Source organism: Molothrus aeneus, chromosome 3 (assembly GCF_037042795.1).
Source record: "Molothrus aeneus isolate 106 chromosome 3, BPBGC_Maene_1.0, whole genome shotgun sequence".
In the NCBI taxonomy this organism is placed as follows: Eukaryota; Metazoa; Chordata; class Aves; order Passeriformes; family Icteridae; genus Molothrus; species Molothrus aeneus.
The window spans coordinates 60,081,578-60,106,550 of record NC_089648.1 but is presented as its reverse complement, the minus strand read 5'-3'; the positions used below and the strand labels follow the sequence as shown (position 1 = coordinate 60,106,550).

General features: G+C 39.4%; 1 protein-coding gene across 2 annotated transcripts in view; it reads right to left on the bottom strand.

The window, feature by feature from the left end:
• Positions 1-24,973, bottom strand: part of THEMIS (thymocyte selection associated) — a 71,709-nt gene that overhangs the window by 30,457 nt on the left and 16,279 nt on the right. For both annotated transcript variants that reach the window (XM_066545764.1, XM_066545763.1), the window contains exons 3-4: positions 19,224-19,682; positions 15,451-16,493 (exon numbers count right to left, since the gene is read on the bottom strand). In XM_066545764.1, the coding sequence (XP_066401861.1) occupies positions 15,451-16,493; positions 19,224-19,682 (1,502 nt within the window). The remainder of the gene's footprint in view (positions 1-15,450; positions 16,494-19,223; positions 19,683-24,973) is intronic.

The following is a 24,973-nucleotide window of genomic DNA, read 5'->3' as shown; positions in this document are numbered from 1 at the left end:
TTACATTTTATGTACGAGTAAGGAAAGGAAAGCCACAACACATGTATCTGTTTTCTTACCTGAAATGGAAGCTGAACAGACACATTCATGTGTGCAGTGTTTCAGTATATAGGAATCAAAATTTACGGCAGAACTACAAATCATATGCTTTTCTGCCAATGTATATGGATTTTCCACATGCAAATGTAACTAAACTTTTCTTTTTTCACAACAAAGGTATTAAAAACTTACTGCAATTGTTGCAGTTTTTTAAAAATTCAAGACTTTACATCTTCATCAGTGTGGAGGCCCTGGGGGCCATCCCCTAAGTTACACCCCATTGGCTCCTTCCCCTGTTCTGATGTTTATCAGCAGTAAAGGTGAAGACTTCAGAAATCCCCATTTTTCATCTTGTTGTAAGAAAGGCATGGGGTGTGCTCTGGGATTAGACTGTCGAAATAAACAGTTTTCATCTTTGTGACTTATAGTGTGTGCATGTTTGCAGAGGGCAAAGGACAGTCTTCCACAATTTCAAGACATCAAACAAAGAATCAACCTCTAACCAAGCACAACCTGTTTTAAATAAAGGTTTGAAGAAAAATATGTGACTGTTGCCTTTGACAGGTCAGTGTTTCTTATGTCTCTGAAACGTGTATGGATCTTCTCACTTCTTGCACCTCTGGGTGCCTCTGGGTCCTGTTACAAAAAATGCTACAAAAGCAAAGTGGTGGATGAAAACAAGGCCCTGTTAGAGATCCCAGAATCCAGAGTGCCCTTCAATTACTGGCACTACAAGAGCTGTGGAAACAGGAGGACTAGCTTGCACTTGAATTCTTGCTTAGTCTCCTTGTCCAGAAAGAATGTGCATGGCAATATTTAGCTTTACTGAGAAAAACAAATTGCAAAAAACCAAAATTTGCCCAGCCATACTAAGTAATTCAATTAATGTTTATTTATACATTTTTTCCTGAATGTATTTCTACTTCAGTAGGAATGAAATGTGCACAACAGAAAAGCATGGATCCCCAGACCGTTATCTTGAGGATTGACTTGTAAATTAAATTGTGTTTGTGCTTGTTTCTATGAAGGAATGAACTTCATCTTTGATATGCATATGGCCAAATTTCTAGACCCAATGATATTCCTGAACAAGGCTAAGAGACTGGCACATGCTACATACCTGGGGAACCCAAAAAGGCAAATCTAGAGCAGTTTGTAGGCTAGGGATGAAAACAGTTGTCTGAGAATGTTGGTTTTTCTCTAGGCTATAGGTTTCTGGATGACGCCTAAGCCTCAGCCTTCCTTGCCAAAGCATTTCCTTCTGAACCAGGGCTGCACCTCTTCTCTCAGAACTTGTACCTGCACAACTTTGCAGAGTCCAAGCCAACATATCCATGGCCCCAGGGTTTCACTGGAGCTGCTGATGGGTGTTGTGTGTACTGGCAGCCATAAAATGGTGACCCTTTCCCTACAAAATGCACTAATCACAGCCCTATTGTGAAAAACAGGTCTATCATTCACTTTGGTTTGATTGCTATGCCACCGGTGGAGTTCAGCTCCAGATCAAGGCACAAAAATGTACATGACTACATGTATCCATCTGCATGTTTCACATGTCCTCGCTCTGATCACAGTCAGGAAACCTCCACAATGCAGTTAAAAACTGCATCCAGCTAACCACAAAGCATCTACTTGTCTCTCTAGGTCTCAACCACTGAGAGTAGAGACCAGAGTTGAAACGTACACACAGAGGTGTAGCTCACATCTCTAACATGTGGCTACCTAAGCAAAGGCACCTCTTTCTGTGGCCCTGCTGTACCAGGCCATCCATCACTGCAGCATGCTGGCCCAGCTTTGAAGAGACACTCATGCCATTTTGCTCTTCCCAAAGAAATATTCCACATTCACACTTCTTGGAAGTAGTTTCAATTCCATTAAAGCAAATGGAAATGTATTTCCCTAAACCATGCCCACACCTGTCCCATGAGGGCCATCTATCGCAGTCCAGACATTTTAAGATGGGACACAAGCATCAAAATGAATACACAGCAGAGGAGCTGGGCAAGCAGCAGAGCAGTCAAAAGCATGGGTTTCAGAAAGGAAACTGCTTAGCACTGGCTAATGACTGAAGTCAGCTAGAAAAGCCAAATGCTCTGTCAGGAGTCTTCATACCAGAGAGGAGGTTTTGTGGTTACATCTGAATGGCACGACGTGTTGAGAGAAAACCAAGCACGGCATTTTGGTTAGGGGTGCATACAATGTATATGCACATAAAACATTTGTAAAGTATTTTTTAAATCAACAAATTAGTTTCTCAGACTGTCATGTTATTACAATTGTTCTGTACCTGCAAACAGGGTGAGAAGCTGCATTTACATTTGAAAATTGCAAATACAAATTGCATTTGTACATCTGAAAATATATTTACATTTGATAAAGTTATGAAAAATATGATGGCAGAGCTTGGCAATGTGTCTTTTGAAATAAGCTAGAAGAGCCCATTAATTTGAAGTTGTTAGCATAATGGTTTATGCCATTAGGTATCAAATCTCCTTTTGTAATTACAGAAGAGATCACAACCAACAAATAACAAAATTGTGTTCAGGTGCTCAGGAAAAACAAATTAGTTTAATCTACAGTCCACAGACATTTGAGAGCCATATGTTACTGTTGCCTTTGTTATTTTTGAAAGCTGCTATGATTTATTACTCTAAACATATAGCGACAAATTGAAAACATGGATTAAAATGTCTCCTACTTGACCTTTTCAGAGCTATTCCATGAATATAAATATTTATTTTATGGATTCAACAGCTGCTGATCAAGTTATATATTTTGAAAAGTATTTTTGGAGTTATTATTCCACCATTCAAATTACATAGTTCCACAATAAATTTTGTAGGCATTTTATGCTAACAGGCACCTTATAAACCATTGTATAACCCTCACGAACTCATACTGCATGAGTGGTTCTAGAGGCATATGATTGTCTGTAACGCAGTGATCTTTGCACTGTGACAATACAAGAAATCCCCTCTGGCATCAACTCTTCACCTGAAACAAATCTTAACTGCTATTTATTCATTCAGAAATGAGAAATCAGTCTGCAATTGTGAATAAAATAGGAATACATAACAACAAAACCAAAACAAGCAGTTTCTACTTTCCCTCGGATTTTTATTCCTGTTCACATTTGTAACACTTTCGTTCTTAGCCTTGCCCTTATTTCTCTCAAGCACTGCAATCTCAGCGAGGACCTGAACTGTCTTCACTTGGCAAAATAAAAGATAGAGCTAAGCTGCAGTGATTGAAGACAAATAATAGAAGAAGTATATTGTCCCAATGCAGCTACTAAATTCTGGTGTGGATTACAGCCTATTCTCCCATCTGTGCCTCTTCTGGTTGAGCCATGGAGGGAGAAAAGATTACTTAATTTCTTTTCAGTGTGCATGTCTGCTGTAGGATTAAGCACACAAGCAGTGAGTCCTTACACTCATGCAAAGAATTCCTGAGGTTATCAGAATTTTTTTCCCCTTGTCCTGCAAGGCAGTGAAAACAGTCTGGTGTCTCTATGCTGGTTAGTATTATACTACTCATTAGAAAATTACTCTAAATTCCCATTTATTGTAACTACACCAGTTTACCAATGAACCAGAACAGCTTGTGGGAGTTCTTGTTTCAGCTGCCCTAGAAAAGAGATTTCTAGAAAACTTTCTTTTTTAAATTTGAGTCTAAGTTTTACTTACCCTGTATTTTCCGTGTCCTCAATGAATTGTGACCTGCACAGAATGCCCTACCTCCCTCTGTTACACCCACAAAATTGGGGCCTCCAATATGCAATTTACAGATTTAGCCCACAGAGTGTCTTCCAAATGACATTTATCAGAAATGCTTTTCTGAGTGCTTTCAAATGTTCCTCTGCTTTGATAACCACTTTGGATGCTTTTGCTTCTATCTCTGGCCTTGTTTATAAAGATATTGTGCAGTAAGTTAGGGAATGAATTTACAGCTCCTTGCCACTAACTCTCTCTGTAAACACCCCTACAGCACACTATTCTGCCTTGTTTGGAAGCAACTTAATCTCCTCTCAATGCCACGTGAAATATCTAATTCTTTCTGCAAACTGAGTAACCACAAAAGAGGGCATGCAGGAAACTAAATTAGCTGTAAATTCACAGCTGAACATGCTGCTTTCTGTAGAAAAGCCATCTATTTCAGTTATTTCTTTGCAACTAGGTCGTGGTGATGGTACACCAGCATCCCTGAGAATAAGTTTCATTTGCTCTTCCCGCTTTCACTTTCACTGTCATGACTGTAGAGCTGGTGTCTAGTCAGTGAGAGAATCTTATTATAGTAACATCCAAATGTGACACACAGCAAGGATTAAACTGTTATCCAACTTGTAAATGCATAAGCAGGCTCCCTGGAAACAGAATTCAGGCTGATATTTTCATTTTCAAACCTGTATTTTTCTCCATCTGAGCAGTCAATGGAGCATCTTCCTTTCTAAGTAAGATCCAATTATAATGAGATCTTGGATTGACAGAAAACATTATTATAACTGAATGAGCTGTCAAATCCGTGATTAATAAGGGTTTTCATTTAGGTTCAACAATAGCAGCGTTAGACTACTGCCATATTATTATTCAATAACTCATAGCATTCATAAGAAGGTTTATTTTCAGTTTCAGAGCATAGACCGAGATGTTTCACATTCAGCTATTCATATGGGCAGAAGTGGTTTCAATATTTCATGAGATGATTTTATCTCTATTTTTTTTCTGAAGATGCAAACTAATGAAAAACCTTATGCAAAATCTAAGCTCGCTGTTTGAGGATTTAGTTTCTGTTTTCCTTCTAACTCCCATGTTTTTGCATCCATATTCTTATGGCTTGAACCATGAGAACAGAGAGGCAATATGAACAGTGTAGGAGGTTGATACCCCCGGTTTTCACAGCATCAAGTGTTGGTGATATGGAGTAAAAGTAGGAGGTAAACCAAGACCTCTCTGGTCTGTGTGTTCAGTGAGGTGCAAAGAACAGGTGAAGAGCAGATATTTCATGTTAGCCACCATGTATGTATGCATTCAGCTGTGTCAAACACAGCAGATTTTTTTACATAACACTGCTTTTCACTTTTATATGAGAGACAATGAGGGCAGGATTGTTATGAATTAAGATATCCACAAGGGGAAAAGAACATTTTTAAAAAGAGAAGTGCTCACCTTCAGCCTTCTTGTAACAAAAATGCAATTCCCTCCATCCTACATAAATTCTGCTTTCCCATCCCATTTCACAGTTTGATAGAATGTAACTGGATATTCTGTTTTTCTGTTTCACTAGTTCTCAATTTCACCTTCCTAGCTTAGCTCCTTAATCCGCTCTTCCACCCAAACTGAGGTGCTGCTCCATCATTGCAAGTAGTATAAATGATGTGTCAGGCTGACTTCAAAAAACAACCTTTTAGCCCAGCATTTATTTATACATCATCAGTTATGTCTGACTACTTTTTATACACGTATGATGTATCAATATAAGATACAGATGTATAGATATATAGAGATAGAGAGCTAGCTAGATAGATAGATGTAACTTGTACTGTATCTATCTTTCCTCATTTTCTTCCCTTGCTGACACCTTTTGTACTTGCATGAACTAACCTTTAACATGCAACTCTTAGTTTAGTGCCATCGTCTGCCAAAGTCCCACAAGGTGGGGAAATTTATGCAGGCATTTTAAGAAATGTCTGACTTTCCACCCATAACTCTCCTTGTCTTGAAACCAACTTCTACCTTCTGTAAGCTAACGGGTGAAGACCAGGCTAAAGACACCAGATAGACCACAGCAGAGGCAGAAGACAAGCACAAAGACCTGTGTCTACTATTACAATAAACTATGAAGTGGTTAACAAAAGACTGATCCTTCAAAGGTGTTAGTGAGCCTCAGGGTTAACACCTTGCTATGGTGTAAGTTCTTAAATAAGTTATTCTTTCTTGTTTCTTCCTCTTTCAAATACTTCAGAATCCATCTGTCCTAGACAACTGTCACTTATTTTTTTCACCTCTTTTGTAGATTAACTTCCAGCTAAAAACTTTAAATAAGGCTAAAATGTACTAAGCTCCAGTAATTCCATTGTTGATATTATTTTTATGATAATATTGTTGTTGCTATTGCAGTAGTCAATGCACAAAATACTTCATAGATAGAAAAATCATTCTTATCTATACAAATATCCAAGATGTGAAAATGAAGCATTGTGTCCCATTTCACAGGCAGAGGAGACAGCTACATGAACAAGTTGCCACCTAGTAAATGAGCATGGATTTACAGCTCATTTAATACTCCATGGCAACTGTCTGTGTGGTTACTGCTCCAGAGTAAATGTGAGGCAGCTCTGACCCTTACTGAAAGTGAGGCAATGTATCTTGCATTTACCTGAGCTTTAAGCATCCCTATAAAGAAACCAATGAGCTGTAAATCCACAATCCCTCTTCACATCTGGCAGTTTCTTCATGTATCTGGAGGCAATGATATTTTTGTGATTTGCCTGTGGTCACTGAAGCAACATTTACAGAAGTGACGATGTAAGCCAGACGTACTGAGCTCCTGTGAACCCCTCTCCTCACATGGCCAGAATTTTCTTGTAGAGCTACTGTTCAATTTCTTGGCACATTTCCCTTCAAATGACAGTAATTCACAAGCAAACTGAACCACTTCTTCCTCATTAATACTGCAGAACATGCATTTACTACTTATGCAAAACAGATGGATCCCTAAAAGTACTTTCCAGATATGGTTTCTTCATTTCACACATAAAATATTATTTACTTTTTCAAAGACTCTTAGAGTGTAAAAGTGATGCTTTGGGAATAGTTTTATCCTGGCTTATTAAACATATTTCAACTCTAGGTAATTTAGAGTCCAAACTAAAGCAGGGTTCATCACCAATGTTTTCCATCAGGGTGGTCCATGACACACCACAAACTAGCAAAGAGCTTCCTTTATTTTCATTTTTTTTCCCCAGTGACTCCTATTAAGTGACTCTCTACTTCGGCTCCATCACATTAGTTCAGATTGACTACTGATACAAGCCATTGCCTACAGTCATTGCAAGCCTGGGATCACTGCTCTGGTTTTTCAGTGGCACTACAGGAATCACAACAGACTTGAATACTCTGCATTTTTGTTCCTCTTGTTATTCTGTATTAAAAAAAGAAAAAAGAAAAGAAAATCTGACCACTATGTCACAACACACTGCCATGACACCTATTTACTAGTAAAATTGTTTTGTGTTCTGAGGCAAAACAAGACCAAAATATTGTTAAATACCTTGAAAAAGTTCAGTGTAAATTATACACCTCTACAGATAAAGAAAAAAAAATTGTGGTAGAGACAATAAATACATTATTTTTTTAGCCCTTAAAAGCTCCCTCATCATATTTTTCTATGCCGTGTCTATGGACTAACACATTCGAAAAGTAAAGGAAAGCCCAGGGCTAGGACAGTCATTACAAATGTTAATAGATTTGATGAGTGCCTCCACGGCACTCTCTGTTCCTTGATAATCCCTCAATTCCTCATTGCAAGGACTCTCTGAAAAATGTGAACCATGGCTACAGGTGTTTTAAGATGTGACCCTGCTGTCACACTGACAGCAACTTTATCATTTCTTGTCATAGGGCATATATTTCAAAGCATTATCCAAACCTTCTGGGATGCTTTCATTACCAGAATGCTTCACTGACAGTACTGCCAAATCTTGAATTTCATGAAAGAATGCATAATGTGAATGGGCAATGTCAGTGCTATCCCTTACACTGACTACATACAACACTTAAGTGACTTTAGTGAAACTCCTTATTTTTCTTTTTTTTTCCCCCATAGTTTTGTAGCAGAGGCTCTATCAACACTAGTTGATTACACAGTGCCTGGAAAACATCATTGGACTTCATTTCAACCTGTGTCACTATCTCTTTCCACAGTTCCCAGGCCTAATCTGGTGGTTAGAGCACCCCAAGGCAAATTCCCACAAATAAGGAGTCCAAAGGGTTGCTAGCAGGGACATCAGGCTGTCACTGTGATATTTTATGAAAAATCCCTTTGCCAGGATTTCTTCTCCTGGGAAGCTGGGAAGCTTCAGCTTCTCCCTGTTTTTCTGCTTTGGAATGTGATTTGGAGAACTGTTTACCCAGCATGTGAATTGTTTTTACTTAATGACCAATCCCAGTCCAGCTGTGTCAGGACTCTGGTCAGTCACGGGTTTTTATTATTCATTCTTGTCTAGCCTTCTGATGTCTCCTTTCTCTTTTTTTAGTATAGTTTTAGTATATAATTTCTTTTAGTATAATATCATAAAATGAGAAATCAGCCTTCCGAGAACTTGGAGTCACATTCTCATCTCTCACCTCGTCCTGGGGACCCTCACAACACCACAACACCAGTCACCCCAGGCCAGCTGGCTTCCAGAGCCTAGGAAAGTTCCTGAAGGTGTTTGAGCAGGGATGGAGTCAGAGAGCCTGGAAGCTGCCCAGAGCCCTGGCAGCTGGCTCTGTGGCATCCTGGGGAGCTGCCTGCCTGGTCACTGCCGCTGCTGCAGACAGGCATTGCAGGAGTATGGGGACTGTGCTTCCTGCTGGAAATTTGCTGGGCTTTAGATTATCTCTGGCCATTTTAATCTGGAAAAATCTTTAGTGATTTCCAAATAAAAGTCCAAAACACAGTCCATAACAGCTAGTGCATGAACAGCTAGTTATCCACAAACCTAATTTTCCAATTTTCTTGCTGTGAGGAGAGGGACAAACAGTAAAATGCAGCCTGCAGATCAGCTTTGTGTGAAGTAAGGCTTCTTGGAACCCCAGATGAAAAAAAAGACATTTCCATGCCCCTACTCCCCAGATTCTATTTTTGGAGAGTTATTCTGCTGCAGTGGTTCCTCAAATTTTAGATTTATTCTTCCATTATTTTTTGTCCTGCTTGAGAATTATAGATAATTATATGATCTTTTTATGCTGTGTGTTTTTTTATGTTATGTGCTTTCTGTGACACAGGAAAAAAAATATGCCAACCAGTTCTTTCCTTATTGACATCAATGGCTTTTGGCTCACACACTCTGTTCAGGATTTTCCTTCTTATCAAGGGTTCCATATTTTCATGTGGTTCAATTTTTTATTTCTTCTGGGCATCCTCTTTATTTTTATATTTCTTTTCTCTTTGTTCTCCAAGTAATTCATTTTTAGCTCTAAATTAAGCAATTTGCTTTTAACCAGCTGGCATTTTCATCAGCCAGCATATCCAAATGTTCATCTGTACCTTCCTTAATTCCATGTACTATATCAGCATTTCCTGTATCACTAATGCCTTTCAGCAATGAGACTTACACCTCAGATTGCCCTGCTGTTTCTTCCGGCAATTATGTACTGTCTGTCCTTCTGGCAGGCACACTGATATCTTCCCCACTGTATTTCGGATTTGAGACTAACATCAAACCACAGTAAGTGCCTACTGCTGACTTGATGATTCTCTGTGAAAATTTTAAGCTTTTAATATTTTTTAAAAGGAAAAGAGAGTACTGAGAATATCAGGAAAACTCCTGTCCTTGATTAGCTTTGGCTTTAAGGTTTCCAGTTCTTCTAACCCCTTCCAGTTGGTTCACTCAGGGTCCATACGGCACCCAGCAGTCCTGGTCTTCAGCCAGCACTGTTTGGTTTCTTCTACAGAAAACCCCAGGAGGTGAAATGGGATGGCACATGTGTAGACTTCAGCCCAGCATAGTATGAGGATGTGGATACACTTTCCAGAAAATGGCCCCCAGATCCAACACAGCTAAAAGGATCTCTGCATCAATGTAAAATCCTTCAGCTCGGACTGTCCAGCCAACAAGAAAATCAAAGTGCTTGACACTTGTTGGCACCTACATGCTGCTTTCCCCTAAGATCCTAGCAGGAGACCGATCCTGTGCTGAGGTTTGGCATACATGCTGCTGGGGAAGGCAACAAAAACCTGTGTGTAACCTGAGATGTGCCTGCAGCTCCCACGCCTTTGTGCCTGTGACCTTGGCTCCAGCTCTCTGTGTGAGAGAAGAATGAGGAGACGTGTTGGGAAGAAGCGAGGACAGGAAAAGGCAAGCCTGTTGAAAGCAGTACAGGGGACTGGGGAACCAATATCATGTAGGTTAGGGGTGGGGTGAAGGGCACATGAAAAGTGTAGCATGGGGGCACTCAAACACATGGGTCTGGGGGAAATCAGGCATATCTGTCACAGGATGGGTTTTAGGAGGGAAAGGAACCCACAGCACAGTGTGGATGCGGCTCTTGGAGAAGTGAGAAGCTTCAGCACAAGGACTTGGAGGGAACTGGGGTCTGATTCACCAGGTGAGGCTGTGGTGGGGATAGGATTTTGAGACACTTTAGGAAATTGGCCACAATGACAATATGGGGTGGTCCTCAGTTTGTAGAGATGTAGTTCCAGCCTTCACATGATAGTTACAAAACTACTGGAAAATGACAGGGATAAACAATAGATAGGATGCGGGGAAGGAGGGGGAAAGAGAGGGTGCAAAGTGAGATTCCAGGGAGTGGGAAGCATCCTCTTCTGTGGGGACAAAAAAAAAAAGAGAGGAAGCACAGGTGCACCATCAGCAACCACAGTTCTGCACCTGTCAGAGAAACCCTCCTCCTTATGTTTGTATATGCACATTTCTGCATCCACTAATGAACCTCTTTTTTCTTCCTCATTTCTAGAGCCAGAAGATTGTTAATTTCTGAAGTCTGTTCTTACCTATTTTTTTCTGGCTGTGCAGTGTGCATTTTCTAGTATGTTTTTGTTTAGGAAGGTTAGTTTCTTGCTACACAGCAGAAATATTTGTGTTAAATCTACTCTATAAAGGAGCAAAAAATCTGAAAAATACACTGGAAGCAGAAAAGAAATACTTATGAGGAAGGAGAGGAGACAGTACAGGAAAACTCATTTGCTGAGAAATGCAGCTTATGTCTTATCAACTAATTCCAGATAAGTCTTCATTTTGCTGTGAAGACAGATGCGATAAATATGTTAATGGCAGATTTTGATAGCTCAGTTTGTAGAACTGCAAAGCCAGATGGAAGTGATAATTTTTCTTTAATTTTAATTTTGAAATAAAAAGCAAGGAAGCAAGAAAGTTCTTGGTATCTTAGCACTGTAATGACTTTTGAAAGGATAATGGACCTTAGCACAAAATGACGATTAACTATCATGCCCTGATGCTCCTATTTTATTAAATTCCAGTTTCCTTGGTTGGAATTCTCTCAGCTTTCTTGCCAGAGATGAACAGATTACTGCTTGTGACTGACTTTTCCAGTTCCACATTCATGAAGTTATTTAGCAGCAATCCAGCTGGTGGATATTTTACTGATTCTGCTGTTGCTCAGGTTAGATACATGACTAAACAGACCATTGATAACAGCATTGGATGGAACTAACCTCTCCTACTCCTTATCAGGAGTGAAATACTGGGGTTTTTTTGTCCCTTAAGCAGTGCCTTATGGTCTTAGGAGTACAAGGCTAAATTGTGGCTTTCCATGCATTGATTAAGATTCCATTTAGCAGTATTTGATGTGGACCCTTTGTTTCAATTTAATGCAAAAAGCACTGAGGGATATAGATTAACACCTTCTTAAATGTTTAGGATATTTACTGCTTGAACTGATAGGCAAAGAGAAAGCTAGAAAACTTTTGCTGCTTGAATCCTCTCAAAGGGAAGGAAACAGTGGGTTTCCGAGCAGGTAAAAATGTAAATTTTAGAAAACTATTTTCAAGGAAGTTGCCAAGTGAAAACTTGGTTTGTCATATTTGCAGTGATGTTTCTAATGTGTGGAAGAAACAGATAAATCTGGGTTGTTCCCTTTATATGAATTTTCATTTCTAGAAAGTGAGGTCCTGACTGAGTACTCTCAGAGGAATTTCTCTCCAGGAACCACTTGGCAAAAATATGAGATGCCCTATTGTTGAATCAGTAGCATTAACTTCTAGGGTTTCATTATCACTTTCTAGATAAGCTCACAAACCAGGAACAGAATGACCATTTAATTCTATATGTCAGTTAAAACCCTCTCTGAAATTCATTCCAATTATTCTAGCAAAGAAAATGTAGATTTCTGGTGAATTTTATAATACATTTTACCATGAGACAAAGGATACAAGCTGTTATGTCATTCCTGTCCTCAGCTGGGGGTGCTTGTGGGTGGAGGTATTGGCTATTGGATAAATACCTGTTATAGGCTAGTAATATCAGATAGATATCTGCTGTACAAAGTATAAGATTATTTTCATCATTAATACCAGCTTTTTTTTTTTTTTCATTTGTTTAGTTTACACGCATTTTCTTGGGGGTTGTCATTTTTAATTCAATTAGCGAGTAATACAAAATTGCAAACATATGTGGTCTGGATGTTTCTTTCACAAACAAAATGTTCACATGAGAGGGAAAAGGAATGTCTGTGCAGTTCTGTGGGGGGGAGAGTAGAGATCCCAGGTTCTGGAAGTGAAAGCTGTATCAGCAGAAGCTGAGCCAACTTATTTAGCCCTGTGAAGAGACTGGGAAGAGTGCTTAGTTAATGCAGCTGTATCATGTTTGAGAATTCGTCTGCTGTCTCTGGACTTTGCTGAAGTGTGCAGACATCCATGTCTCTGCAGCATTGCACCTTGCACACAAGCAGAGGCAGTTCTCACTCTCATCTGAGGTTCCAGTCCACACAGGATGCCAATCTCATACAAGCCAGTGACTCACATGACCAAAAGCATGCAGTGAAGCACGCAGTCCTGCTCTTGGGCCCAGAGTTCCCTTACCAAGGTCAGAGAACAGCAGGAAGAGACAGCTGGAGCCTCTCTGCCCTCACAGCCTTGCTGCAAGCTGAGGCGATCAAAGCACAAGCTGTAGCAAAAGGTGACCCATGCTTGCAGATAATCCTCAGGTATTGGCAAAAAACAGGCAGATCTTAGTCTTCTGTGGACCCATGCAGCAGCAGCAGCATTTTATCCTGGAGCTCCAAACCAAGCAGAGCTTCCAAACTGATGTGCAAGGAAACCATTCACCACTCTCCAGCAAGCAGCCAGAACTCCCCAAGCACCAGGCAGGGAGCTGCCTGCAGGAGGAGCGTGGCAACTCATGCAGCACTAAAGCTTATCCCAGGCTGCCACCTTGTCAGGCTTAAGTTCTGCTCATTAGGATGCTCATCTGTTATTTATGCAAATAAGCCTATGCATAGTCACAAAATATGCAAAGATGGCTATTTACCAGTTTGTCACAGTTTCTGACTTTCTGAACCCTCAGACATTCCTGACACGTTTAAAAAAACCCCACAGTGTCCCCTAGCACTGCATAGGGGCCAAGGCAGAGCCTAGGTGCTACCATCCACATCTTCTCAGAGGACTCATGGTGCTCAAGATAGAAAAGATAATGTATTCTGTGTTACTTTAAACACAATATGTTACAGCTCAGGATGTTTAATCTAGTGAATAAAGGATCTCTACTTCTTTCACCTTCCCAGGGGAGGAGATTTACAATATGCATAACTCCAAGCATTCTGACTGCAGTTTATTATTTATTTATAGCAGGCACCTGCCCCTCAAAAAATTAAAAAGGTTCTTCTGAATCAGTGTTTAAATTATCTCCTTTGTCTGGACAGCTGCAGTCTAAGGTTGCTCTCACTCATGAATGTGCAAAAGAACCTCAGCTCATCCCTCCTCTACCCTTACCGCTCTCTTCTCACTTTAGGAAAATATTATATTCTGCATGAGCCTGATCAGGAGTCAGCATCCACCTGCTTTTCTGCACACACAGCCATCAGTAACTGCAGGAGGTTTGAATCCTCCTGACAAGGGTACAGATTGAACAGAAACACAGCTTTAGGGAATTTTCCCTCAGTTCTTTACCCCTGGCCAGTACCAGGGTGGTTGGTTGCCTGTGAGCTCCATGGACAAATTTCTCATGTATCCTTCCTTGCACAACAGGATGTCTTATTAAGCTGCTCAATGTTCATTGTAAAAATTAGAAGAAAAGACATGTCTGCAGTAAAGACAGGAGAAAATGACACATCTTTTTTGGTAGTACCCTTATCTTAGGGAGCCACCTTATCCATTCAATTCTCCTATAGACTGTTGTAACCATCTCCCAGGTTCTATGTGGAGCTTTGGGCCTGCATGTGGTCTTGGAATTGAGGAAAGAGAGAAGGAACACCTCCAGCAGGCAAAGAGAGGTACTCACAAACACTACCCTATCAGAGGCTACAATTCAACTTCAGTTTCATATCAACACACAAAAAAAGAACTCCCTCTGAATCCCCCAAAATATAATAACATGAGTTCCATTGTATTTAAAGCACAGCAATCATGACACAGGGTGCTCAGTCCACCCTGACATAAGGATGATGATCTCATCAGGAGAGAGAATGGTAACAGCAAGAGTAGGAAAACTTGTGGGTTCAGATAAAGATGGCTTAATAAATGAAGAAAAGAGGGGGAAAAACTCCTAAAGCAGTGATGCAAAGGCAGTCCCTCACCACCTCCCACAAGCAGACTGCTGTCCAACCAGTCTCTGAGTTATGGTTGCCTTCCTAGGCAAATCACACCCTCAGTTTTCATTGCTGAACACAGTATTATGTGTCATGGAATATCCCTTTAGTCAACTGAGGTCAGCTCCCCCATCTATGTCCTCTCCCAACCTCCTGCCCAACCCCAATGAACTTCCTTGGGGAAGCCTAGGAAATCAAGAAGGCTTTGACAGTGTAGGTGCATGGCTGTAAAACAGCCAAAAGATTGGTGCGTTATGAGTCCTGATTAAATCTAAAATCCAAAAAATACTTCACAGACTGATGTGAAGAAAATCAACTGCACCTCAGCCAGACCCAACACAAAGATTAAAGAACAAATGCATTGTCTTAGTTAGTTAAACATCAAGAAAATTGTCCTGGAAGGGGCACTTCTTTTTTAATATCAGCTTCTATTCTAAAATAACTGCTTCTTTTTTTCTTTTTTTTAATCCCAAACCTATTTCCCACTTGGGTGAGTGCAAAACAATGAGTTCAAAAATTTCAATACAACCTGTCTCTCTGTGAACTTAATTCCACAATTTCCAGCTGAGCAAAATTATCTTTACATCATGAAAACATATGTTTCCCCTTAATAAAGATTTAAATACAGGCACTTCAAATTCCTCCCTTCGCTTTTACAATGGTGCAGTAAAGGATTATCCATGCAAAATTATACAGCCAAGATTTCTGCTGTGAGTCGGCATGGTTCCGTTGTTTTTCATGGATCAATTAACACACACTGGAGATTTTAGCCATTCCTGTCTGTAATTGCTAATTTGCCCATTACAGGGAGATGAGAGCCATCTGTGTACATGGCATAAGGATGCAACAGTGAAATGAAGACTTTAAACCCACAGAATATGACCTGTGGTTGTAAGACATTCAAAGACAAGATGGAATACCTTACCTTTGGAGCCTGCAGTACATCAGACACATCTTGCTTAGGCACTGCAAAAGTAGGTGGTGGTGCTGTTGTTGGCTTTTTGGGAGGCCTGGGTGGTGGATGAATGGTTAGGTTTTCGTATCTTCTCAACATATAGTATTCCTCTTTGCTGACCTCTTCCACTGTTGTCCTCGTCACAGGCGGTGCAGCTGTCTGGACATCTTTGCTGAGCAAATGGACCAACATGTTTAAGCGATACACAGGAATCTCCCAGCTCTCCACTGGACTGCTGGCACTACTGATCAGCAAGTAAGAGTCTGTGATTTCTTCTTCAAACTGCAGACCAGGCGCAGCAGCCAAGACATCTTTCTCAATGGAAAGGTCCCTGACGGACACTTTGACATTAAAAGGCAAATGGAATTCTTTGCAAATCTCGGAGAGGTGGTACTGTTTCTTGTCATGAACCACTTCCACAAAGCCACCTTCCATGTACATAGGGAGGAGCACTTTTTTATATGAGTCACTTAGTATTTGCTCACAAGCTAAAACATCTATGAGTTTCTTTCCTCCCTCATATAGCACTTCACTAGTCTGGCATTGCTGAACTAGAAATTGATCTCCAACTGAAACAGAAAAAAGCTCTTCATGAGGGGAGGTAAAAGCTTTAGTTGCTACAACATGAAGGTGTTCTTTTTCATTTCTCACTATCTCTAAGTCATAGGCAGTTGGAAACTCCCGAGGTCTTCTCTTGAACTTTCCTTTGTAGCTCATAGGGATTAAATAATGTCTTTTGGAGGAATCACTTCTCATCTCAGAGGCTAGGACTCTTGCTGCCTGGTACTTTTTGTAGATGACAATCTCTTTCCCTGTAGACAATAAGTTATAAGGTTTTTGGTTTCCCGAAGGCCCTTCCATTATCTGAGCTACCATAGGAAATTCTTTGCTTGTTCTTTCAAATATATCTTCCAAAGAAAGTGGCTGAAGGAAAGAGCTAATATCATAATGGTCTGTTACATCCTTGACCTCAACATCCAGATCTGAGAGGATATGAATTATGTCTTTTCGAACTGAAAAGAAAAAGAAATATAGTGGGTTTTGTTTTCAAACTGACATTGAAATAAAATACACATCCTGTTGGCCAGATACCAAAAGTACTTTCCCTGAGGCATGCATGTCCATGTGTAAATGTGCACTACTAACTGGGCCAGCCAAAGTCTAATTGTTGTAATTTGAGAGATATGGTCATCAGATATGCATGAGACCACAGAAATGAAGAGAGACAATAAAGTGTGCAAGTGAACACAAAGTTTAAGAAAAAGAAAAGGCTAGTTCACTATTTCCCCCACAATACCTCCAAGTTTAATCAGTTGTTTCTCTTCTCAAACTATTGAGTGCAAACTGTATTTTTATTCTTTTACTTCATAGTGGTTTAGAGTTTCTCTAAAGAAATGAGTGGGGAAACATTTTTAATAAATAAATAGCATTTGGATCCATTAACAACATGTTGTGGCTAGAGCCAGACTGGGAGAAAAAAGGTATTTTAATATTTATAAGAATAATTAAAACATCTGTAATTATTAGGAAAAAATATCACTTAACAAAATGGCAAAGTCTTTGTATAACTAAGAGTAAGTTATTTTTATGAATTAAGACATTTTAATATTATGTTCCTCTCTGGAACTGTTGCATCTTTTTCTGCCTCACCTGGTTTTATTCACTATCAGAACTGAGCGAGTGAATTTAACAACCCGACAGGGAACAACAGTTCTTTTACCACAACTGAAATTGCAAAATTTTGAATGCAAAAAAAACTTCCAAGAACAAAGCTGATTATGTAATTAAGGCTTGTTTAAGAATTTGGCTCCAAGTCAGTGACACCACAGGTCGCTGACCAAGGCAGTAAAATTTAACAAGCAAATAATATTTAACAACTCTCTTCGATAAGATTTATTCTGTATAGACCTACACAAAGGGATAATATATACTGGATTCACACTTCCTTGTAGCAGGACATACCAATATTTTATACTGAAAAGTTGGTATCGGATTTATTTTATATGACAGAGTTCTATGACACTGATTCAGGGTCTGTTCGTTCTGACTCTGCTTTTGTCACATTGACACCTTGAGGTGATAAACATCCTGAGCACCACAAGGAAAAGACAACAAAGGAAAATGACTGGCTAAAATGAAACTTTCTATGTGCATTTGTGAGAGTTCCACACACACAACTTGTTCATTATTAATAATGAGACATATAGAGGATTCCTGCTCACAGCCTGTGAAAATGTGATCATTTATCCCAGTTATCAGGAATCTTTTTTTTAAAGTGGATAGTAAGTCTCATAATTTATCTTGTGTCTATTTATAGTTCTCCTAAAAGTGGTGAAAATCCATTCTTCATGGTTCACAAGAAAGTAGTTATTCATGTACCATAAAGCCTACTTTTCCAGTTTGTATTAAATAGTTATTTAGGACATATTCAATGTTTCTTAAATTTTGAAAACACCATGAAATTTAAAATAAAAACAACAAATACAATCCTTATTGGAATAACTGATTGGAAGACAAGTGAATACCAAATATTTCTGAATCTTCTGAAGATTTTCAGGAGCATGAAATTCCTCTTGATTCTGCACAAATATCTTAGTGGATATAGCAATAAACCTGAGTTAATTGAGCTTCAGGAGATGAGCTAGATCCCTGAATCTAGCTAGAGTTACAGCAAACATTACTTTTACATTTTACTTCTACATTACAGTTGCTTTATCTTGTGAAGTTATATTTTCCAAACTCACACATTAAATCACATAGCAAGCACAGCTGAATGTCTTACGATAAGCATATTATGCATATGGTATATTGTGTTAACAATCTCTGCCTGCTTTTATTTCTTTCTCTTTTGTCCATTTGCTTACATAATCCAACAGAGAAATGCTCAGTTGTGAAAAGATTTCTTGCTTAATATCCTCATGAATGCCATACTTCTGTTAGGATTCAATTTCTATGGAGCTCATTGGTTTGCTTCTAGTAAATGCAACAAGCAGCAAAACCTTCCCAAAAGCTAAGCTACTCTCCTGCAATCAGAACCCTATTGTGTCAAGGTTTTGGTGGAACAACTAGTGTCATAAATATTTTGGAGTTTTTTAAAATAAAAACTCAGAGCACAAACTTTTAAAGATACTGGTTTTCTAATCTTTCTGCTTCCTCAAATCTACAGGTTTCATAAATTGTCCATGAGTTTTTTGTGTTTATATTCAGTTGATATTTGTTTCTGCAACAGAATAAAATAATATGATTTTCCTTTCTCTAACATCCTCATTCTGAAAATTAAGTGGTAATTAAGTGGTAATTAAGTGTATTGCAACATGTGCAATTGTTTTTTTTTTCTTTTTCTACCTCCTAGACATAGCCATATGAAGCCATCAAGTGATTTCTCCATGGCTGAAGTCTAAGACACAAAGAAAGAGAATCTGGGAACTGAACAGAATTCCTAAACTCAACCTTTTTACTATGCATATATTTTCCGTGAGGATTTAATTGTAGTCATCAACAAAATGGCAACAGAAAGAAATGCAAAGTAATAATCTCAACTAACAGATGATAAAGATATACTAAACAAAATATTATTTTTATCTTTCTTCCTCTTGAAACTAACATTAGTGGCAAATATGGGTAAGGAATTTTTAACAAACTGAATCTTTCATGGCTAGTTTAAGAAAATGTTGTGTATTTAAGGTTACATTTGTACTTAGCTACACCAAGTTCAACAGAACACAGATTTTATTCCTACTTACATTTCATTACTGCCTGCACTTTGTAGACAGGCATGAGAATCAAACAGCCATCAAAATTCTCAGGAAGTGGACTAGAGGAGTCCCACATATGTAAAGCAGTGGAAAGTTTAACAATCCTGTTTCTACCCTTGGGGATTTTCCACTCTGCAATCTCTTTTAAGGTGTATATCTGGTCATCTTCACACTCATAGAATTCTCCTTCTTGTGAAAGGGGCAAAGTAAGGGAATGAGACTGGTTATTTCTGATCACGACACAGTTCACAGCCATTATTCCATGGACCTCTTCCACTGAGTTGAAGGTGATCTGCTCATCATGTTTGATAGTGAAATTTTCCAATTTTATATCCTTGGCACTGTAGAAAGAAGGATGGCCAAACCTTGTTGGCCCAATAGAGACTTTTCTTGCAATTTCTTCAATGCTGACATATGGAGTCTTATCTGCCACAACCTTATAAAGACCTAAGAACAGAAAACTTGCATTATAAAAAGGGAAATTCACAAAAAAAAGTCATGCCAAATTTAAGACTGTGAATGTTATGAAAATGTAGAGCAAAGCACATCAAATAATTCATAGATGATATCTCAATTGCTAAAAATACCACTCTATAGAGGTAATATCAGCTGGGACAACATACAGGCAGGTGGAAATAACCTTTTCTGACATCCAGCATTCTGAAATTCTGGTATCTAATTTCTGACATCCAGCATTCTTAGTCCACAGGAAAATTTTTCTTTGCCACAGAAAAAAAAAGAAAAATTATCCTAAATTCCTATCTGTCTTCTCAGGAAACCAACCTTTGAAATGCAGATGTGGTGTGAGGAAACACAACGTTAATGTGATTAGTTCATGCAGGATAAGTTTCTTGTCTAAACATCAGTACTATGTAACCTTCCACACACAGACTGGGAATTCCTAGACCAAGTGTGTTTAAAGATACATCCCAAATGAAAGAGTAGCACCTACAGATAAGAAAGAGCAAATAGATTTTAGCGTATCTGACAGCCCAGTCCACCAGCTGGATTAATTCAAAGTCTGGGTGTTGTAGCACTCCAGCCATCACTAGGCAATTAAAATGCTGAAGTTCTGCAAGGCAGAAGCTGTATCTGAGCTTCCCTGTCTCCTAGGGACATTATTACTTCATGTTAATCATGCCCTTTGGATCTGTCTCATTAGGAGTTTCCATTGCAAGAAAAATGTGTACATTTCTATATTTGCGTGAGGGTTTTCATAAAGGAAGATGAACTGGAGGGCTGAGAGGACTAAAAAGCAGGTCCTAGCTGAACTGTGTGATCCAGCTGTCTTCCTCACAAGGCGTGGCAGCATTGTGAATGCTGCCTCATGGAATTGCAGTGCAGCTTCCTGAGACAGACACTGACAAAGACTTTCTTTCGAGTGAATATAAGCGAGAATAGAGGTTATTTCTAGGCCAAGTTTGCTAGTCACAAATAAACCAATAGCTACAGCTACAGTGACAAAGAAGCCAAGCTCCCTGGCAGACACTGTGCCTTTTGTCCCTTTTTCTGCCAAAGCCAACCAGCAAAAATCCTATGGCTTTGCTCCTCCATGCTATTGACTCTGGACTGCAGAGAGGGCACTTTGTGGTAAAGGTATACTCCCATTTTGGCTGTTAAGGAGGAAGCATGGGATGGGGTATCAAAGAGTCTAGCTGGTACCACTAAAGACGCTTTTATGGCAGTTTCAAATCCCATGAGTAGTTTAAGCCATGTCTGAAAAGTTCTAAATGTCCTACCCAATCGTCCTCAGCCAAGTACAGGATGTCCCAGCAGATACCTAGATTTCAGTAAGGTGAGATGCTGCCAGACCACACAGTTGCTGTTGGATCTTGGGAAGACACTAATTTCCTTCACTAGACCTCCCCTGACTGTGGGATTGTTTAACAAATTGGATCAGGGGATATTGCTTCTCTTAAAAATAAGCAAGGTGCTTATTTTCTTCTAAAGTTTTTCCCTTACTGACTTTCATTGCTGACCGTAATCAACACAACTGAAGGCCCTGCATGGTATCAGGATGTCCCTAAGATTGTATTTCTTTAAATGGATGTGTCAAATAATTACATCTATCACAACAGTCTTTAAAAATTTTTTTTTGGAAGGGGGTGGTTCTGGCTACAGGATTGCTGTGATTCTTTACAGTAGCAAACTCCTGTACTTTCACTGTGCAACTTTAGCACCACTCTTGTTAATTAAGAATCTGTCTGTTGAGCAACTTTTAACTGAATTCATCAACAGATCGGGCATATTTGGTTCTGTGTGTCCCATGTAGTCCCATGTAACCACTAGTAACTCTGGGAAGGAACATCTCTGAGGGCCTGTTCAGCAGCCTAAGCAGTAATAACCTCTTTGATCTGCTGCAGAAATAGTCACCAGTTGCACCAATGTCACTTCTTTCTGCAGTTCTGTGCCTTCACAATTGTCTGTATGTCAGCCAACTTTTCCTGTGTGAAGTCAGTACCCTTGTGTCAGTGCATCCTCTACATATATGTCCTCACTGCAGGAAAACCTACAGGAAAGCCTCCAGGCTTTTTCCTGGGCTGTAAGGAACATGCATGAACTTTGTACATGCATGAATGTACAAAGTATAACTTGAACACACTTTTCTCTCCCACTGATATCTGCAATGTTTCTCACTGCCATTTTAACACATTTATTAGTGAGGAAGTTATCTACCACAGTCCTAATCATCACTGGAGCATGTCAGTGCAGATCAACACAAACAGGTTGATCAGCATTTAGAAAGTATCACTGTGACAAGGCACCAGTGACAAACTGAAACTGTGGAAAATACAAACAGTGTTCTAGTATCATGCTTTGCAAGCACAAGACGAGTATCATCTCTTGGCAGTGCTGGGAGAAAACAAATAGGAATCTTTTTCATTAAAAAGGATATTCAAAGTACTTATGATGTGTCCCAAAGGCAGTAACTATGCTTACCCATCTGTAAAACAAGAGCAAGTGTATGCCCCCAACAAATTCCCCTGAATTACATCAAGAAGCCCCCATAATCTGTGCAAAAAACTTCCAGTTGAAAATATTTGGCAAAGTACAGGCATGAGGAACATTCTATCTTCTATAAATTTGACAATAGTCTGAGGCTACTAATTTTGCTGGGCCTACAAAGTTATTTGGAAGGCAACTATTTCAGCAGCAAACCGATGAACATCCCAGGTTGGAAAGCAGATGTCATATGGAAGCATAATTATCAGATTTTATGCAGAAGTAGACACCTGATTAACCCCTTGGCCCAGGCAGACTGGTTTTGTCAAGGATGGGAGCAGAAGAATGTTTCTCTTCTGTGCTGGTGGTTTTCATAATTTTGGTGACAGAATGCTTGCTTAGGCAAGAGAAGAGCCATGTGGCCTTGCATACTTAGCTTCTGTATTGATAAGACTCCTGACACAACCTAACAACCACCTCTGAGTGGCTATGAACATGCAAAGTTTCATATGTTTCTCTCTACATAGAACATAGGTAACCATATAAAAGGCTGTTTTGGTATGTTGCATGGAAGTCACTGCCATATTCTGCCATGATATCCTCTCATAAATGCTGTCCTTGATACTGTATATATGTAAAAACCAAAACAAAACCATAAAAAACACCAAACAATATTATCTGGAACAATTCAGAGCCTTATTAAAATCACTTTGAATCAAACTGAAAAAACAAATGTTTTCCAAATCTAAGATAACAAGGAACCTCCAGGAGGAGGAGACATATGGTAAGTTTGAGATGCTAAAATATGGACATTTTGAGGTCAAACAAAAATATTTTTGTACTTTTCCACAAACCATAAAATGACTGAATCAAATTCATTTAGACTTTCCCAAGACATCTTGGTGGACTGTAAGGGGGAAAGACAGATGGAAATAAATTTGGAAAAAAGTCCATATGGTTCATCAAGATCTGGCATTCTTGCTCCTATAGATTTACTTTCTAAATGCAATCTGCTCTACAACCAAACTGTACTGATGTCCAATGGTTTGAGGGAAAATAAAACAGTCATATAAGAACTATACACACATATAATAATACTACAGGAAAATGTAATCATTCCACTCTAAGAAGCCTCTGTGACATTTCACGAGGTGAAGTCTGGCTAGACATAATACAATGAATGATTAGTATGCCCCAAACATCATCAGCCCATCTTTTCAAGAAGTTGACATGGAGAGAGTTTGAGAATCTGAGAAAATTATTTCATTGGTATGGGAGAGAAAACATAGCCAGAGGATCACAAGACTGAATGTGCTATGGGAAAGCACATTTTGATAGAAGGATATTTTTACCACTTTTTTACAGAAGAGTATATGCAGTTCTCTTTTACTGTCTGTAGTGTAAAATGTACCACTCTGGAGCTTTATGGACTTCCTATTTTCAGTCTTAATTAGACTCCTAGGGAAGGGAGTATTTTACTCTCTTTCCCCCACAGAAAGCTGAGAAAACCAATAGTTAGTCTTGCCTAGTAGGGTAGCAAGCAGCCTTCAAGAAAAAAAGAAGAGCAGAACAAATTATCTGTCCCAGACTAGCAGTTTCTGTTCCCCAAGTAAGGCTGGGAAGAGCACAGTTTCTACCTTCTCTGGAGATTACTTAATTACTATTCCTCTTTTCCCACACCTCCAACACCCACTTACTACCTCCTCTGCTTCAGCATCCTCCTCCTCTCATCCTGTTCCAAAAGCCAGCTCTTCCTCACCTAGTACTGAGATGAGCCTTTGAATGCCTAACCTCGATCTCCCTCAGATGTGTTTTGTGGTCACTGACAAGTCTCCTGTCTTTTGACTTGCAGATGAGTGCTCAAAGGGGCAGTCATGCTCAGCTGGGTGTCTGTCAGACTACACAGGAATGAGCAGCAGCAACAGCCAGGGACCTCATTAGAACAGGGGCAGTCCAGTAATGTTTTTTGCAGAAGAAGGAATACAACAGAATGAAATGTAATCATTTGTGCTGGCAAACAATTCAGCTGTTGTGCAAATTACCTGTCAATTTGCTAGTAGTGAAAATTGTAGTTCTAAATGTGGTTAGATGTAGTCATTGAAGTGTCTAGAGTAACAGCAGACTTCTATTATTTTACCCAGTGTATGAGCACAGAAAGAATAGCCCGATCCTCTGAGGCATGAAAAAGAACAAATTAGAATGAGGATAAAAGAAATAACACAGATAGTGAACTTGCGGTTGCAGCGGTTTCTCTAATGCAAAGGGCAGATTAGGCCTTTATCAAGGATCTGAGAAGAAAAAAAGGAGTTCTGAAGACTGCAAATACGTTCAGAAAGACAAAGAGTAGGGCTCATTTAAGGCCAATGAGCCCCGTTCTTCACTCTCAGAGCTGCTATCCCCAGAGTAACCTAAATAGGAGCATTGCTTATTCGTTCCGGTATGTGCGCAGTGAAAGGATACATGAGCCCATGGCATGCAAAAGAGCTCATGGCAAAGGAAATGGAAAAGAGCATCAAAGCAAGTGACTTCTTTGCATCAACGCTGGCAAGAGAGCACTGTACATACAATGTAAATACAGGGTGAGCCTCCTGGAGACCTGTGGATATTTTTATTGAATTAAGTCAAAGGCGGCATGGAAAAGATCATCTGCAATTCAGTTCTGTGCTTCGTTCAAGAGATGGGGGCAAGCCATGTTTCATGTACAGTGTTTCAGTTAGATCTTAGCACGTGTATGTAATAAAGTGAAAAGGATAAAGGTCAAGAAAGAGCAAGAGACTGGGAAATTTTGACTCTGC